Raw genomic sequence first — 17,918 nt, 5'->3', positions numbered from 1 at the left:
CATTCATTCTGTCATTGTATCTGCATAGTGCACCTGCCATGTTCCCAGACCCTGGGGACTCTGTAGGCTGCTATCAGACAAGGTCCCTGCCTCTAGGACCAAGTAGCTTATTAGATAGAGGAGAGAAAATATACAGAGCAACAAACCAACAGGATTCCAGAGGGCAGCAAGTGCTGGGAAGGACACTTGCCGAGGAGATGGGATAGCAAGTGCCAGGCAGGGCCATTGTTGACATCGAGCACTGCAGGCCCAGTGCCTGGGGCCCACAAAAAAGGGTTTATTTTTTAAAAAATCAGAAGCAGGCCAGGTGCGGTGTCTCACGCCTGTAATCCCAGCACTTTGGGAGGCCAAGGCGGGCAGATCACCTGAGGTCGACAGTTTGAGACCAGTCTGGCCACCATGGTGAGACCCTGTCACCATTAAAAATACAAAAATTAACCAAGTGTGGTGGTGCGTGCCTGTAATCCCAGATACTTGGGCTGGTGAGGAAGGAGAATTGCTCTAACCTGGGAGGTGGAGGTTGCAGTGAGCTGAGATTGTGCCACTGCACTCCAGCCTGGGCAACAGAGTGAGACTCACTCCATCTCAGAAAAGAAAAAAAAGAATATAATCCAACCTTGTTTCTATTTATACCAACACAGTCATAAAATAGAAATTTTAGCATTTTGTGTGGAGAAAGCCGCCTCCGCAGGCATCAGTGCCGGGGATCACAGAAGTCACAATGCGGCCGTCATGCCAGGATCTTGGGGGGTTTTGAGTTTTGCTTGGGTCACCTCTGAGGAGGTGACATTTTAGCTGAGACCTGAACAATGAAAGGGAGTCAGCTGTGAGAAGATCTGGGACAGCGATCTGCAACCTTGTTCTCAAGGGCCGGGGTAGTTTCAGCTTCGCGGGCCACACGGCCTCTCGGCCACTTGACTCCAGTGTTGCCTTGTGAGCGCAGTCATAGTGCACAAATGAATGAGCATGGCTGTGTTCCAATAAAACTTTATACAGAAAAACAGGCAGGGGGTCAGATTTGGCCTGCAAGCCGCAGTTTGCCAACCTTTGATGTAAAGGAAGAACATTCTAGGCAGCCAGTACAGCCGAATGTAAAACTGAATGAATGTGCTTCATGAGGAGGCTGTTGTACCTAGAGGCTGGAATTGAGGGGACGGGGTAGGAGATGAGGCCAGAAACGTAGGCAGGGACTAGATCTTAGAGCAGCATGTAAGCATGGTGAGAAGCTTGGAACTTACTCTAAGAGCCCTATAAAGCCATTGGAAAGTTTTAAGCAGGGGAGTGACGTGAGTTTCTATTTTATTTATTTATTTTTGAGATAGGGTCTCACCCTGTCACCCAGGCTGGAGTGCAGTGTTGGGATCACAGCGCACTGTGGCCTCAAGCGATCCTCCTGCCTCAGCCTTCCAAAGTGCTGGGATTACAGGCGTGAGTCTCTGCACCCAGCTGACATGATGTTTCTAGTTCACTGAGTACCACCTACTAAGTGACAGATACTGAGTTGGTGCTTTTGAAATATAGGGCATAGAAATGAGGACAGAAGTGGGCAGTGTCAAATCTTACAGGACCTAAAATATTAGGGGTCAGCCAACTATGGCCCACAGGCCATAGATCTGGCCCCCGGCCTGTTTTTATGAATAAAGTTTTATTGGCACACAGCCACATCTGTTCATTTTCTTGTTGTCTGTGGCAGCTTTCACACTATAAATACAGCAGAGATGCATAGTTGTAACAGAAATCATATGGCCTGCAGAGCCTCAAGTATTTGCTGTCTGGCCTTTTTCAGAAAAATGTTGCCAATCCTTACCGTAGACTATGGTAAGATCTTTTTATTTTACTCTGAATGTAATGGAACAGTGAATGTGAACAGTCAACACTGTTAATACTGTTCCCACCATGATTGATGAGGGGTATATATTAAGGAGGTGGCCTCATGGGAATTTGACATTGACTAGAAATAGAGATGGAGGGTGAGCAACCAGCTGGAAGGCTACTGACCAGTCCTAGCGGAAAGTGTTAGGGACCTGACCCAAAGCAGTAACTTGCCCAGGTCACTTGTCCCAGGGGCATGAGGTGCTCACCCCTCTCCTTCCTCTCATGTCTGTATCCCCTCCCCCTACAGAGTGATCGTCTTGGACAAAGGAGAAATCCAGGAGTACGGCGCCCCGTCAGACCTCCTGCAGCAGAGAGGTCTCTTCTACAACATGGCCAAAGACGCCGGCCTGGTGTGAGCCGCAGAGCTGGCATATCTGGTCAGAACTGCAGGACCTACATGCCAGTGATCAGGCAGGAGTCAGTACCCCTGGGAAACCAAGCCTCCCACACTGAAACCAAAAAATAAAATCTAAACCCAGACAACCAAAACGTACTCAAAGCAGCAGCCACCGCCATCCAGTCCCCTGCCTGGAACTGGCCATGAAGACACGGGAGAGACACAGAGAGGCAAGCTGCCCAAAACATGCTCGCCCTTGCCCCGGTGCCCTGAGACACACACACAGCCTCATGCCCCCGGGAATACAAGTGTGTTCCTGGTGCTTCCCCCAGCTGAGTTTTGGCAGCCAGACTTCTGAAGGAATTGGTTGTATAGAAGATCCTAGTGACCAAATCCAGCCAGCTGCCTCGGATCTCTCCAGCCGAAGTCTATGGACTGCAAGTCTTTGAGATGCCTCTGGCTTCCATCACCTCTAACATCCTTGTCTGGGTCCACCCGGGATGCTTCATTTCCTTGGGGCTGCAGTTTTGAGGTTGAGGGGCCTGGAGAAAATCATTCCCTCCCCTTGGCAGTGTCCCAGGGCCCTGGATGGTCCTCTTACCAACATCTGGTCTTCCAGGCACTCAGAAGCTGGGAACCAGCATTCCAGCGCCAGCTCTACCAGTTCTTGCTTCAGGCCAGAGGCAGCCTCTGCACTCCCAAGCCTGTCCTCTTGGAAGGGACCTGGTTGGACTAACGGATGACCTGGACCTGGAACTGCAGGGCCAGGGGATTGTCTCGTAGGGCCAGCGTTCCACCTGGGGTTCCCCTCCCCATTCAGCCCCACTCCAGGCTTTCCCTTGCTTTTTTCTTTTGCTCAACATTGTAAGAACAATCAACGCCGTTATTACTGTTCCCACCATGATTGATGCGGGGTAAATATTAAGGACATGGCCTCATGGGAATTTGACATTGTCTAGAAATAGAGATGGAGAGTGAGCAGCCAGCTGGAAGGCTGCTGACCAGTCCTAGCAGAAAACGTGTTAGGGGCCTTGCCCGAAGCACTGTTGGTTGCTTACAGTGTTGATTGCTTTTCTTTTTTCTTACCGCCTCTTTGCTTTCCCTCTCATGGTACCTGCTCATGGTTATGAAGCTTTCACAGTAAAGAACACGAAGTACCTCCCAAGTATTGCCAATGGGTACCAAAAAACGTCCCCTTGTGTCCTCTCCTTTTTTTTTAGATTTTAATTCTCCCCTTGGTAGCCGGTTAGTCCCCCAGGGGGGCCAGCATTGTGGAGAACTTGACGTTTAGTTACTGATGTTCTTCCAGGACACGAAAAGAACCCATCTTTGAATATCGGTGATTTTTTTTTCTTTAAGTACTGTTCCAGGGAGAAAAACTGTCTCAAAACTTGAACTTCTTGGGAAGAGAAGTGTTGGGCTGAGAAGTCACATTCCCAGGAAATAGGAGCTCACCCTGTGTCTGACCGTTTTGGTCTCTGTATTCCTGGAAGAAAACGGAGAAGCAGCATCTTTTAAAGCCTGTTCTTTAGTGTATCTCCGTTGGAGCCCAAAGTGAAATCCAGAAAGCAGCCAGAGCTGATGGCTGCCCCAGGACTCATACTTACTAAGAATTACATCGCCGACTTCAAACCCAGAGAGCATCTTTCTTTTAGGTGAAAACACATATATTTATTTTTTGTAAGTTATACCATTCTTTCGCATTAGATAAACCAAGTTTTGGGGGATCCTTTTGTAATGACTTAAACTGGAAATGTGAACATTTGCAGTAAAAATATATATATATCTATATATTTTCTTTCTTTCTAAACAGTAGTTCCCTTTCCTTCGGGGCCTCAGCGAGGGTTCCAGCCATCTCCTGCAGGGTCAGGATCTGGCATCTTCCTGTTTCTGTTCTTTCCTTCTGACAAGTTGCCTCTAGTGGGAGCTGTTGCCAGAAAGGGCAAGTCCTGGACATCACTAGTCGGATGGGGTTTATTGGGAAGGCGGGACAGCCGCAAGGTGGACGGAGTCCAGGCTTTGTTGTCAGACAGATCCTGGCTTGTCTGCTTGTACTGCTCTTGTCATTCCTTGTTCTTGTGACCCTGGGAAAGTCACTCAGTCTCTGTGCCTCACTTGCTTTGTAAGATGAGGCTAATCGTACGTACCCTGTGAGCAGTGATGTGTGTGGTACTTGTAGCCTCGGTCAAGTTCTAAGACACAGGCGAGGCAGAAATCACATGTGGCCAGAATGATTCTTGAAAATCCTGCCCTCCCCCTGCCTTTTTTTTCCCCCTAGAGACAAGGTCTCACTCTGTTGCCCAGGCTGGTGTGCAGTGGCACAGTCCTAGCTCGCCGCAGCCTCAAATTCCTGGGCTCAAGCAATCTTCCTGTCTCGACCCCCTGAGTAGCTGGGACTACAGGCATGTTGCCACCATGCCCAGCTAATTTTTAAAATTTTTTATAGAGACAGGGTCTTGCTATGTTACGTAGGTTGTTCTTAAACTCTTGAGCTCGAGGGATTCTCTTGCCTGAGCCTCCCAAAGTGCTGGGATTGAGGCACCTGGCCTGAAAATCCCTTTGTGTTAGTCCAGAGAGGCAAGGCTGTGCTGCAGTAACAAATTAACCATAAAATCTTGGGAAATGATCGCAAGGCTTTATTTCTTGCTCATGTAGTTCTGGATGAGGGTCAGCTGCCTCTCTAGGGTAGCTGACTTCCCTGTGACAAGTGATCCAGGCTGTCCTGGTTTTATCACATGGCATCCCAAGGGCTGGCTTCCAGGTCCCCACAGCAGGAGAAGGGAGAGGGGACGAGTCTCACCCACTCTTCCCTGTCTGAAACCAGAACTGACGCAGTCAATCCCACTCACAGCCCGTTGGCCAAAAGGAGTCACATGACCCCAACCCAACCACTGCGGGAGCTGGGAAATGGAGGGGTGCCTGTGGAAGAGAAGTATTTTTCCCTTTCCTATGTCGTGTGGTTCCCGAGTTTGGGACAGCGGAGTAGTCAGACTAGAGTGTTTGGTTTCTAACTTTGAGTGCGTCCGGGCGGTAAGGAATGTCTGTATTTGGGGAGTACACTATTTCTGCCACACCTAAAACCATGCACCAAGTACATGAGCAGATGGAACATTCTAGCACTGCCGTTGTCCCCTCAAGCCTTCCTGTCCCCTGATTGAAACTGTTGGCTTGCCCTAGGGACTGTGGTGTACAAAGATGCTCAGAGAAGAGCCGGCGCGGTGGTGACCATTCGAATGAGTAGTATTGTCTGGGTGCAGTGACTCGCCCCATTGAAACTGTTGGCTTGCGGTAGGGACTGCAGAGTATGAAGTTGCCTAGTGAAAAGCCAGTAAGGTCATAACCATTAGAGTAGTTAGTATCGGTCGGGCATGGTGGCACGCCGGAATGAAGTCATTGGCTTGCATTAGGAACCACGGAGTGTGAAGGTGCCCAGTGAAAACCTGGTGACGTGGTGACTATTAGAATTAGCAGTATTGGCCAGGTGCGGTGGCTCATGCCTGTAATCCCAGCACTTTGAGAGGTTGAGTTCAAAACCAACCTGCCTGAGACCAAGAGTTCAAAACCAGCCTAGGCAACCTAGTGGAACTCCGTGTATATAAAAACTGTTTTTGTTAAATTAGAAGTAGTTGAGGCTGGGCGCAGTGGCTCACGCCTGTAATCCCAGCACTTCGGGAGGCTGAGGCGGGTGGATTGCCTGAGGTCAGTAGTTCAAGGCCAGCCTGAACAACATGGTGAAACCCCGTCTCTACTAAAAACACAAAAATTAATTGGGCATGGTAGCACATCCTGTAGTCCCAGCTACTGGTGAGGCTGACAGGAGAATTGCTTAAACCTGGGAGGTAAAGGTTGCAGTGAGCTGAAATCATGCCAGTGCACTCCAGCCTGGATGACAGAGCGAGCTGAGGCTCCATTTCAAAAAAGTAGTTGGATCCATCGGCGGGAATCTTAATACAGATGTGAGATATGTTTAGATCTCAAAGCCTGACTCTAAGTATTGAAGTCCCAGGTCAGATCCTAAGCAGTCCCCGAGAGCTCCACCTGGTATGCACCTGTGCCTGTGTCTTGGGGTGGGGCAGCTGGGTGCTTGGGTGGAATCCGGGGCTGGGTACAAGTTTAATCCCCTTGATGAAGAGGAGGCAGAGGGAGGCATAACTCCTCATCCAGGTGAGTGGAAGTACTGTGGAAGGAAGCTCTGTTTTGTACCTACTACGTGCTGGCCCTGGGCTCACTATAGAACTCTCCACATTGGAAAGGGTCCCGCAGGCCAGAGAGGTGTAAGGAGGGGGCTGGTGCTTCCCAGTGTTGAACTGTTCATCTGTCCTCACACCCGCCGTCAGATCCTACAGCAAATTTGTTTGATTTTCTGCCAAACACCCAGAATCTATCCACTCCCCATCCTCCCATTGCCACCCCGCTGGTCCCAGCCACCCCACTTTCTCCCTGCATCCCTACAACAGCTTCCACAGTGGTCTCCAGGCTTTTGCCCCCAGCCACACACACATACACACACTATCACAGTGTGCTCAACCCGGTGGCTATAGTGACCTTATGAAAACATGCATTGGCTGGGCGTGGTGACTCACGCCTGTAATCCCAGCACTTTGGGAGGCCGAGGCGGGCGGATCACCTGAGGTCAGGAGTTCGAGACCAGCCTGGCCAACAGTGAAATCCTGTCTCTACTAAAAATACAAAAATTAGCCAGGCGTGGTGGCAAGTGCCTGTAATTCCAGCTACTTGGGAGGCTGAGGCACAAGAATTGCTTGAACTGGGAGGTGGAGGTTACAGTGAGTCAAGATCGTGCCCCTGCACTCCAGTCTGGGAGACAGAGTGAGTGAAACACTGTCTAAAAAAAAAAAAATTTTTTTTTTTTTTTTTAAGAAAAAGAGGCAAGGTAGCCTGATGGTAAGGACATGGGCTCTGAAGCCAGACTGCTTGGGCAGAGACACCATTCATTCTGTCTGTTTTCTCATCTGTCAAAAGGGTCTGATGGTAGTACCTTCCTCATCCAAGTGTTCAGTAAGGGGCCCAGTGAGGCGGCTTCCTCCTCTGGTCCACTGAATGAGTGTGTGGCTGGCGGGCATTTAGAGCAGTGTCAGGTACACGTAGTTACATGTTTGCAGTGGCGAGGTGGACAGTGGTGAGTTTTAAAGAGTCTACCGGGCGCAGGCACTGACCAGAGAGGAGGTCTGCAGCCTTGTTGGATGGAATTCGTGTTCCACCCACCAGCCAGGCCCTGCTGGCAGGAGCCCATGACGGGTATTAATGGCCCGGGCATCCCTGCTGGCGCGTCTCCAGGCTGCCATGGTATGGGCCCAACAGCAGCCTCATCAGCAGGCTGGCAGGTGCTGGTTCCCACGTGCCGGCCGCCTGTGGCCCACCCTCTGCTCCCTGGCACGCAGCCTAGGAAAGAGGATCTGGTGATCCTGGGTCATCCCAGGCTGAGTTTGCCAAATGTCCACGTGACAGCCCCTGCTTGGGGTCACTCTGCAAGGCAGTCAGGTGGCTCAGCTCCAGGCAGAGAAAAGATGTGCTGCATCTGCCCTTCCATTCTCTAAAGGACAAAGGTGCCCTGTGCAGTGACTTTGGTATTAGACCCAGAAGTAGATCCCCACTCTGTCCTTACTGGGTCACCTTGGCAAGTCATGTCAACTCCTTGAGCCTCAGTTTCCTCACCTGTGAAATGGAGCTAGACATAGGTAGTGGGTCCACAGCTTTGCAGGCATGACTAGGGGCAGGTGAAGACTGCGGACTCCCTGCCTCACATTGAAGGTGGTAGAAGCTGCAATTAGATCTAGATTTAGTTTACTCCAAGCCAAAAGGGGCATCACAAAACCCTCTGTCAGGATGGGCATCAGAAAGTCCCATGACCTGATAGGCGGAGCTGGCCCTATGTCCTTAAGAAAATGTGGAGTCCTTGCCCCGTCACCCTTGACACCGGCAAAGCCACTGCCCAAGTATCTGTGGATGATGGATGGCAGCGGGGCAGGTTAGACCGGGGATTTTCAACCAAGTGGGTCTTTTTGTTTGGGGTTTTTACAGACAGTCTCGCTCTGTCACCCAGGCTGGAGTGCAGTGGTGTGATCTCGGCTCATTGCAACCTTCTCTGCCTGGGTTCAGGCGATTCTCCTGCCTCAGCCTCCGGAATAGCTGGGATTATAGGCTCCCGCCACCATGCCTGGCTAATTTTTGTATGTTTGGTAGAGCCAGGGTTTCACCATATTGGCCAGGCTGGTTTGGAACTCCTGACCTCAAGTGATTCACCTGCCTCGGCCTCCCAAAGCGCTGGGATTACAGACATGAGCCACCGCGCCCGGCCCAACCAGGTGGTTTTGACCCCTCGGGGGACGTATGGCAGTGTCTGAAGATACTTTGTCACAAGTCTGGTGGTGGTAGAGGGAGGATGTTATTGGCATCTAGTGAAGAAGAGGCCAGGGCCGCTGCTGAGTGTCCTACGATGTGCAGGACATGTCCCCACAGCACAGAACTATCTGGCCCCACATGTCAGTAAGGTTCAGAAAGCCTGGGGGATTGCCTTCTCTGCTTCCACGAACACATATCCGTGTATTATGTTATCCTTGCTGCTGAGACTCCCTGGCGAGCATAAAGTTAGGATCAAGGGAGGTGTCTGATGTCTCACACTGCCCTTCCCAGCGATCTATGTGTGGCCTTAAGCTTAGCTACTTTAGACTTAGTTCCTCTTTTCTGGTGCCTGAAGCTGGTTTGGTGAGTCCAGCATTAATATTCTGACCACTGTCAGAAACAGGTGTGAGGAGGCTGGGCATGGTGGCTCACGCCTGTAATCCCAGCACTTTGGGAGGCCGAGGTGTGATCAGAAAATGGTGGTGGCTATTCCGTATCCTCAACATAGTGTGGATTCACGAGCCTGCATGTGTGATAAAACTGCACGGGACAAAATAAACACACACACAAGTACAAGTAAAACGGGAAATGGAGCAAGATGGTTGCGTCAATGTCAATACCCTGCCGTGATGCTCTATACTAGAGTTTTGTAAGATGTTACCATTGGGAGAAATGGGGTAGCGAGTACACGAATCTATATTATTGTTTCTTTAACTGCATGTGAGTCTGGGATTATCCCAAAATAAAAGTGCTAATTTCTAAAAAGTACACACAGCATGGCAGTCCCCCATCCCAGGGATTCTGATTTAAGGGTCTAGCGGGGAGCCTGGGCATGTGCTTGAGTCCCCGACGTGAGTCCAGGGTACAGCGGGGCTGAGAGTCACTGTTGACATGGGCTGCAGGGTGGACAGGGCGAGATGGGCCCTGCCCGGGCAGACCTGTGTGTTGCTGGGTCCTTCCGGCTCTGATGCTCTGTGATAATCCGCCACTTTCTCTGCCATTTTCCTCCCAGAGAGCAAACACAGGTCTAGACTGAACGTCGCGTGGAGCTATCAATGACCCCGGGTCACTTCCATCTCCAGCACTGCAGGCTCTGCCAGCTGGCCCGACGGGGGTACAGGTGAGGGTCTTGGCTCAGACCAGGCCTGACTCCTGGGCCAGCCTGTAAAACAGGCCCTTCTGGGCCAGCAGCTGGGCCGGGCTGCCGCTCTCTGCCACCTGCCCCTTGTCCATGACCAGAACCCTGTGGGGGAGAGGGAGACAAAGAGGCTCTTTGGACACCAGCCCAGGCTCTCGGCAGCTGTGAGAGCCCAGTGTGTCTGCACTGAGGTTTTCTCCATAGAAGTCCTGCTTTCCGTGCAGCAACCTGGCCCTCACAGCTGGGTTGGAGGTGTGTGCTGGGCGCATGTCCTTGGGCAGCCTTCCCGCTTGGCATGTGTTCCCGGGCATCCCTCCCACTCTGGCCCCACTCAGGTCCCTTCCAGTTCTAACCAGGGCTGCCTCCGCTCACTTCCCCCACCGCGGCAGTGCTGCTGTGAGGGCCGGCCGGGGCGGGGGCCTTACCGGGCACAGTCCATCACGGAGCGCAGGCGGTGCGCAATCAGCAGCACGGTGCACTGTGCAAACCAGCTCCCAAGCATGGCCTGCATCTGCAGCTCCGTGCCCGGGTCCACGGCAGCCGTAGCCTCGTCCAGGATGAGGATCTGGGTCTTCCGGAGAAGAGCACGTGCCAGACACAGGAGCTGTTTCTGGCCCACGCTGGAAATGATTGGGACAATGAGGTGGGATGTGCGTTTGTGGGCATGTGTGGGTGTGCCCAGAAACAGGTCCCTGAAACAGTGCAGGAGCGAGGTGGCTGTGTTCAGGCTTCCCCACACATGGGCTCTGCGGCCCCTTCCTGCCGTCTTTGAGCAGGCTGACTGTAGGCAGCTCATTCAAACCCTTTGTGCCTCAGATTCCCACCTGTGAAATGGCTATTTTCTTTTTTCTGTTTATGGTTATGTCTTTTTTTCTATTCTTTTCTTTTCTTTTCTTTTCTTTTTTTTTTTTTTTTGAGATGAAGTCTTGCTCTATCACCCAGGCTGGCGTTTTAACGGCATGATCTCAGCTCACTGCAACCTCCGCCTCCCGGTTCAAGTGATTTTTCTGCCTCAGCCTCCCAAGTAGCTGGAATTACAGTCATGCGTCACCATACCCGGCTAATTTTTTGTATTTTTTAAGTAGAGATGGGGTCTCACCATGTTGGTCTGGCTGGTCTCGAACTCCTGACCTCAGGTGATCCACCCACCTCGGTCTCCCAAAGTGCTGGGATTACAGGCATGAGCCACTGCGCCCTAGTAGTTCTATTTCTAGTTTTTTGAGAAATCCTCGTGCTATTTTCCATAGTGACGGTACTAATTTACATTTCCTTCATCAGCGAAAGCACAGCTTTGACTTCAGTCATGCCCTTGCGAACAAACCTACAATGACTCCCCACTGCTTCAAGAATGAAATGTACAGTCTTCCCAAGACATTCAAGGCCGGTGTTGAGTGGGCCTTAAATCTAGAGTGTACAACACCCGGGTGGGATTCCGGGCATGATCCACCACGCCTGGCCTGTGTATGGCTATTTCTAGTTCTACGTCTTTACCTTGTGCCAAACACATAAGTGCTTGTGTATATATTGACTCAATCCTCATAATGTCCACAAAGCAGATATTATTGTTCTCCTCTTTTGAGAGAGGACACAGATACACGGAAGCTCAGTGGCTTGACCAAGGTCTCAAGGCGGGTCTTCAGGTGGGTGCATAATTTGAACCCAAGTCCTCTGACCGCAGAGTCTGCGCTCCTAATGGGTCCGTCCTCATTGAATTGTGAAGACACGGCACATAAAAGTGTGTGGGGTTGTCACAGAGTAAGCCCTTGGCACGAAGTAGCACCGTCTAATTACAGGTGGAGAAGTTGAGATTCCAGGTCGTGAGGCCAGTGAGCCCCTGACTCAGGTGGGAAGGGGTCCCTGGGGGCCCAGCATGTCTGTCTTGCACCGTAAGCCCTTCCATGACACAGCATCCCTTTAGATGATTAGAACCTACTATGGTCATGCAGGCTTTAGAGGGCCTGGGTTTTGTCCCAACCTCACTACTTACAAGCTGTGTGACCCCAGGCCAGCCCCAGGCCTCCAATTCCAACTCTGTGAAATGACGTTTTCAGGACTGTGACTCAGGACTAAAATGAGTATGTACTGTTTCCTCTATGCCTGCCACTGTTTCAACAACTTTGTGCATATAATTCAATCCTTGCAAGGTAGGTAGGTGCTATTACTCCCACTTTACGGATGAGGAAACTGAGGCACAGGAGATAAGTAAGTTGCCCAAGATCCTACAGGGGGGCCTGGATTTGAGCCCAGGCAGTCTGTCACCTGTGTATACTCTCACCCACCAAGGAATGCTGCTTCTCTAGTGCTTGAAATTATTTGCTACCACAAGCACTTCTGACACCCTCAGGGTCAGAGGGGTTTATAAACCCAGAACACCTTGGTTTGGTTTGGTTTTTGGGGGGGTTTGAGACAGAGTCTTGCTCTGTCACCCAAGCTGGACTTCGGTAGCACCATCTCAGCTCACTGCAACTTCTGCCTCCCCGGTTCAAGTAATTCTCAGTGTCTCAGCCTCCCGAGTACCTGGGATTACAGGCATGCACCGCCACACCTGGCTAATTTTTGTATTTTTAGTAGAAACAGGGCTTCACCATATTGGCCAGGCTGGTCTCGAACTCCTGACCTCAGGTGACCCCACCCGCCTCGGCTTCCCATAGTGCTGGGATTCACCGTGCCCGGCCACCTTGTTTTTTTTAAAAGGCATATACCTGTACACCTATGTTCACAGTGGCATTGTTCAAAATGGCTAAGAGGTGGAAACAGCCTGGATATCTACTGGCAGATAAATGGATAGGCAAAATGTGGTCTATCCATGGAGTGGAAAGTTATTCAGTCTTAAAAAGGTAGAGAATCTGACACATGCTACAATGCGGATGACCCTTGAGGACATGATGCTATGTGAAATAAGCCAGTCACAAAAGGACAGATACTGTGATTCTACTTCTATGCAGGGTCTAGAGTAGTCACACTCAAAGAGACAGAAAGGAGAATGCTGGTGACCAGCGGCTAGGGGAGGGGGACAAGGAGGGTTAGGGTTGCATGGGAACAGAGTTTTAGTTTTGTTACGTAACAGTGTGAACGTATCTAACACTATAGAAACTATGCACTGAAAAATGGGTGAGATGGGCCCGGCGTGGCAGCTCACACCTGTAATCCCAGCACTTTCGGAGGCCTATGCAAGTTCAAGTGTAGCCTGGGCAACATGGTGAAACCCTGTCTCTACAAAAAATAAAAAGATTAGCTGGCCGTGGCGGCTCACACCTGTACTCCCAGCTACTCGGGAGGCTGAGGTGGGAGGAATGCTTGAGCCTGGGAGGTGGAGGTTGCAGTGAGCTGAGACCTCACCACTGCACTCCAGCCTGAATGACAGAGCCAGACCCTGTCTCCAAAAAAAAAAAAAGTTTGAGATAGTAAATTTTGTGTGTATTTTTCCACACAACTTTTTGTTGTTGAGATGGAGCCCAGGCTGGAGTGCAGAGGCGCAATATCGGCTCACTGCAACCTTCGCCTCCCTGGCTCAAGCCTTCCTCCCACCTCAGCCTCCCAAGTAACTAGGACTACAGGCGCGTGCCACCATACCCGGCTAATACTGTTTTCCATAGAGATAAGCTCTTGCTGTGTTGCCCAGACTAGTCTCAAACTCCTGGACTTAAGCAATCCTCCTCCCTCAGCCTCCCAAAGTGCTGGGATTACAGGCATGAGTCACTGCATCCAGCCCACACTTGACATTTACCAAAAAAAAAGAAAAAAAAAAATTCCTGTTACTTATAGCCCCAGTGAGTGGTGGGGTGACCACCCAATATCAAACAATATTTTCATAGCAAAATGAATACTGAGCAAGAGTAATAAAGGCTATCAGTAGCCCTGTGTCAGTTGAGGTTGGGTTTTGCCACCAAATAAATATAGAAGGCTAATTTAATTTAGCGGGGGAAATCTTAGTATTCAGAGACTGTGTCAGAGCTTGGAATTGCACATAACAGACATGTGGTTATTAATATAATTGATAATCCTACTGGGGAAGGCATTTCCTGAGGGCACTTGGGGAGGACATGGCCATCCCCTCCTCTCCCGCCTGCAGGTCCCGGCCACAGTGGGAAGACCATACCTCAGGTCCTCGCCTCGGTCGGCACACTTGTACTGCAGCTGGCCGGGCAGGCTGGCCACCAAGGCTTTGAGCTGCACAGTCTCCAGGGCTGCCCAGATAGCCTCGTCTGAGTGCTCCTGCAGCAGGTCAAGGTTCATCCGTAGAGAGCCAGGGAACAGGATGGGGTCCTGGTGGGGAGGGGCGGTGGGTCAGAGCAGGGCCCCACCATGCCTCCCACCTTTGCCCACCCCCTCCACCATCCTCACCTGGGGGATGATGCTGATCCTGGAGCGCAGTGTGTGCAGCCCCACGTGGGCAATGGGGACCCCGTCGATCCAGATCCCGCCCTCAGCTGCCTCCTGGAGCCGCAACAGCCCACTGGCCAGGGAGGACTTCCCGGCCCCTGTCCTGCCAACAATGCCCACCTGCCCGGGGTTGGGAGGAAAGGCCTGCTCTGACCAGAGGGCTCCTGGGCATTTTTGGGGGAGATGTTTCCACTGTACCCGAGATCTGTCTGTCCATCCCTCATTGTGTAAAGGTCCACCTTCCATCTCTCTATCTTTTCATCTGTCTACCTTTCTATATATCCACCCATCAGTCCATCCAGTTTTCCATCTGTGTTATTCTCTATCTTCCCCTCACCCTGATGTCTCTCTCCCATCTTTCTCCCCACCCTTCCTTTAGTTCCTCCATCTTTCCTCATCCTTCTATTTACACCTCTCCATCATCTCTTGTCCTTTCTTCCACTGTATCCTGTCCATCTGTCTGTCCATCCATCCATCCATCTCTTATCCTTTTTTCCACCCCATTCCCCTATTGACCTACCCATCCATCCACCCATCCATCCATCCATCCATCCATCCATCCATCCATCCATCCATCCATCATCCCGCCTCAATCCCATCCCTCCATCTCTCATTCTTCCATTCCATTCATCCATCCATTCATCTGTCTATCCATCTCTCATTTCTTCTTCCCTATTCATCCATCAATTCACTAATCCTTTCATTCATTTATTTTTTCTCCCATCCATCCATCCAGTCCCTCCTTCCCTCATCCATCCCTCCATTCATCCTCCATCCTATCCGTGTGTTCATTCTCTTATCCATCTCCCATTCTGTTATCCACCCTCCATTCTTCTCTCTCTTGCTACTGTTGCATCCTCAGTGTCTGACACATGCTGTGGGTTCAACATGATTTGTTTAATTCATGACTGAAACATGTGGGTCACCTCACTGTATGCCAGGCACATGTTTAGGCACTGGAAGTATAGAAATTAAAGAGTCCTTGCTCCAGTGTGCCCACCATCTGGTCTAGGAAACAGTGCAGTTGAGTAAATATAATACAGTGTGATGAACAATGCTATTTGTTTTATTTATTTACTTATTTTTGAGATAGAGTCTTGCTCTATCACCCAGGCTGGAGTTCAGTGGCGCAATTTCGATTCACTGCAACCTCCACCTCCCAGGGTCAAGCAGTTGTCCTGCTTCAGCCTCCCAAGTAGCTGGGACTACAGGTGCCTGCCACCACCCTCGGCTAATTTTTGTATTTTTAGTAGAGACAGTGTTTACACCATGTTGGCCAGGCTGGTCTCAAACTCCTGGCCTCAAGTGATCCACCCACCTTGGCCTCCCAAAGTTCTGGGATTGCAGGTATAAACCATGGCACCCAACCAACAATGCTGTTTGTTACCAGCTCTGGACCTCTGGCAATTCAGGGAAGCAAGGTGGTGCTGCTCATGCTGCCTGGGATTTGATAGAGGTAATAAGAGAAGACCTCATGGAGGAAGGGATACTTGCATGGAAGCCTGAAGGATGAATAGGAGTTCAAGGAAGGGGAACACTCCAGGTGAACCACACTAAGTGGGTTTTCAGAACTGGAAGCTCATGGAACTCACAGCACCATGTGTCCCCCTGGACAAGAGGCAGCTGCTCCACAATGTTGGCTAAGCCCTGGCAGAGCAATGAGTGATGGGGGGGTGATGGGCAGGGTCTGGGGTGGGCAGAGCCTTGAATGCCAAGCTCAGAAATTCAGACTTTACCCCAAGGGAAGCTGGAACTAGTAGAAGGTTTTGAGCAGGGAAATGACATGCAGTGTCATTCATGCTGATAAAGGTCAGGATGGCTGGGCGTGGCGGTTCATGCCTGTAGTCTCAGCACTTTGGAAGGCTGAGGGGAGTGATTGAGGTCAGGAGTTTGAGACCAGCCTGGCCAACATGGTGAAACCCTGTCTCTACTAAAAATACAAAAATTAGCCAGGTATAGTGGTGCGCACCTGTAATCCTAGCTACTCAGGAGCCTGAGGCAGGAGAATCACTTGAATCTGGGAGGCGGAGGTTGCAGTGAGCTAACTGCACTCCAGCCTGGGCAACAGAGTGAGACTGTCTCAAAAAAAAAAAAAAAAAAAAAAAAAAATTTATATATCTCTCTCTCTCACAGGAGAGCAGATTGGAGCTGGTGAGACAGGATCCACTGTTTATTAGGGGACAAGGAGGGGACAGGGAGGAAGCCTCTGTAGGTTCAGAGAGAGGGAGGAAAGGGATCAGTGAAGGGGCTTGATGAGGCATCTGTAAAATGGGATAGTATTAGCACCTCCCTTATGGGGTTGTTGTGAGAGTGAAAATGCAAATAGTAAAAGCATTAGTAAACATTTCTGGAGCACTTTGCATGAGCTAAGCATGTTCTATGTGTTAAACTTCACAACAACTCAAAGATCAATATTACCAGTCCCAATTTACAGATGGGAAAACTGAGACTGATCTATGAAGTGCTTTTCCCAACGTCTCCCACCCCAAAGCAAATACCCCATTTGTGCAAACTGGAAAATGTACTTGGAGCATTTAACACACTGCCCAGCACATATTAGGAGCTGGGTTAACATTAAAGGAAGAAGGAAGTCAGGGAGTTGCTTCCTCATCTGGGGACACCAAGGTGGATGAGGCAGTCACCAGACGGAAGCAGGTTTGGGGAAGGCAAGGAGTTCATTTTAGGGGGTAATGGTTCTGAAAGCTAGGGGACCTGAGGTGGGGACATTGTGAAGGTAGCTGGTGTCCAGGGTTTAGGGCCTTGCTCCTGGAGTCCTTTGGCCTGAACTCCATGAAGAGGACATTGTGAGAGAACCACTCACCTTCTCTCCTGCGTGGATCCTGAAGGACACGCCCTGCACAGCCAGCGGGAGCTCAGGTCGGTATCTCAGCCCAAAGTCCCGGAACTCAATCTGCCCGCCATGAGGCCAGGGGGGCTGAGCTGCACATGTGGGCAGCCTCCAGGGAGCCTGGAGCAGGAGGGGGAACTGAGTCAGAGGAGCCTTCCTCTTAGACTTTGCACAAGATGGCCCACCTTTCTCAGCTTCAGTTTTCTCTTCTGCGAAATGGACATATTTATTGCAATTTTACAGGGTTGTTATGGGAATCCAACAAGAGAGGGTATGGACTATGTCAATGCTAAAAACAGATGGTGGTGGCTACTTTTAGTCTATTTTATTGCTATTGTTAGCCACTGTTTATTATAAAATCATCTATTTTTCTATAGTGGGAGCAGACATTTCTCTCTGTCTTTGCGAAAGGACATGGCGGTGCAGTAGGAAGACCAGTGCTGCCTTTTGCTATTCCTGTCACCTTGAACAGATCATTCTACCCTCTTGAGTCTTGGTTTTCCAATCTGGGAAATAGAGTTAATAAGAGCAGTGAACATGTATTGAGTGTCTGCAATGGACCAGAGACTCTACTAAATCATTTATTTGCAGGATCCCATTTGATCCTCCCAGTAAACTCAATGCTGTTATGTTACTGTTACTGCTATACTGCTGTTCTCATCCTTTCTTCCACCCCATCCCATCCATCCATTCATCCATCCATCTCTTATCCTTTTTCCACCCCATCCCACCCATCCATCCATCTGTCCATCTGTCTGTCCGTCCATCTCCAATCCCATCCCTTCATCTCTCATTCTTCCACCCCATTCCATCCATCCATCCATCCATCATCCAAATCAATCACATCCATCCATTCATGCCGTCCATTCATCTATCCATCCATACCCATCCAACCATCCATCTGTCCCATCTGTCTGTCCCTGTTCATTCCAATCCCATCCCTCCATCTCTCATATCTTCCAACCCCATTCCATCCA

At 50.4% G+C, this 17,918-nt stretch overlaps 2 protein-coding genes across 4 annotated transcripts in view; one reads left to right on the top strand and one right to left on the bottom strand.

Moving 5' to 3' along the window:
- The window catches only part of ABCC1 (ATP binding cassette subfamily C member 1 (ABCC1 blood group)), a 195,477-nt gene extending 191,468 nt beyond the window's left edge, over positions 1-4,009 (top strand). For all 3 annotated transcript variants that reach the window (XM_017871711.1, XM_017871712.1, XM_017871713.1), the window contains one exon: positions 2,123-4,009. In XM_017871711.1, coding sequence (XP_017727200.1) covers positions 2,123-2,231 — 109 coding nt within the window. In that variant the 3' untranslated portion in view covers positions 2,232-4,009. The remainder of the gene's footprint in view (positions 1-2,122) is intronic.
- A 5,134-nt stretch (positions 4,010-9,143) lies between these two features.
- Positions 9,144-17,918, bottom strand: part of ABCC6 (ATP binding cassette subfamily C member 6) — a 77,248-nt gene continuing 68,473 nt past the window's right edge. The window contains exons 26-30 of the mRNA XM_017871707.1: positions 16,915-17,061; positions 14,055-14,213; positions 13,810-13,976; positions 10,136-10,330; positions 9,144-9,815 (exon numbers count right to left, since the gene is read on the bottom strand). Coding sequence (XP_017727196.1) covers positions 9,707-9,815; positions 10,136-10,330; positions 13,810-13,976; positions 14,055-14,213; positions 16,915-17,061 — 777 coding nt within the window. The 3' untranslated portion in view covers positions 9,144-9,706. The remainder of the gene's footprint in view (positions 9,816-10,135; positions 10,331-13,809; positions 13,977-14,054; positions 14,214-16,914; positions 17,062-17,918) is intronic.

This window comes from Rhinopithecus bieti, unplaced genomic scaffold (assembly GCF_001698545.2).
Source record: "Rhinopithecus bieti isolate Rb0 unplaced genomic scaffold, ASM169854v2 scaffold_6876, whole genome shotgun sequence".
Classification (NCBI taxonomy): domain Eukaryota; kingdom Metazoa; phylum Chordata; class Mammalia; order Primates; family Cercopithecidae; genus Rhinopithecus; species Rhinopithecus bieti.
This window is presented reverse-complemented; position numbering and strand designations above follow the sequence as displayed.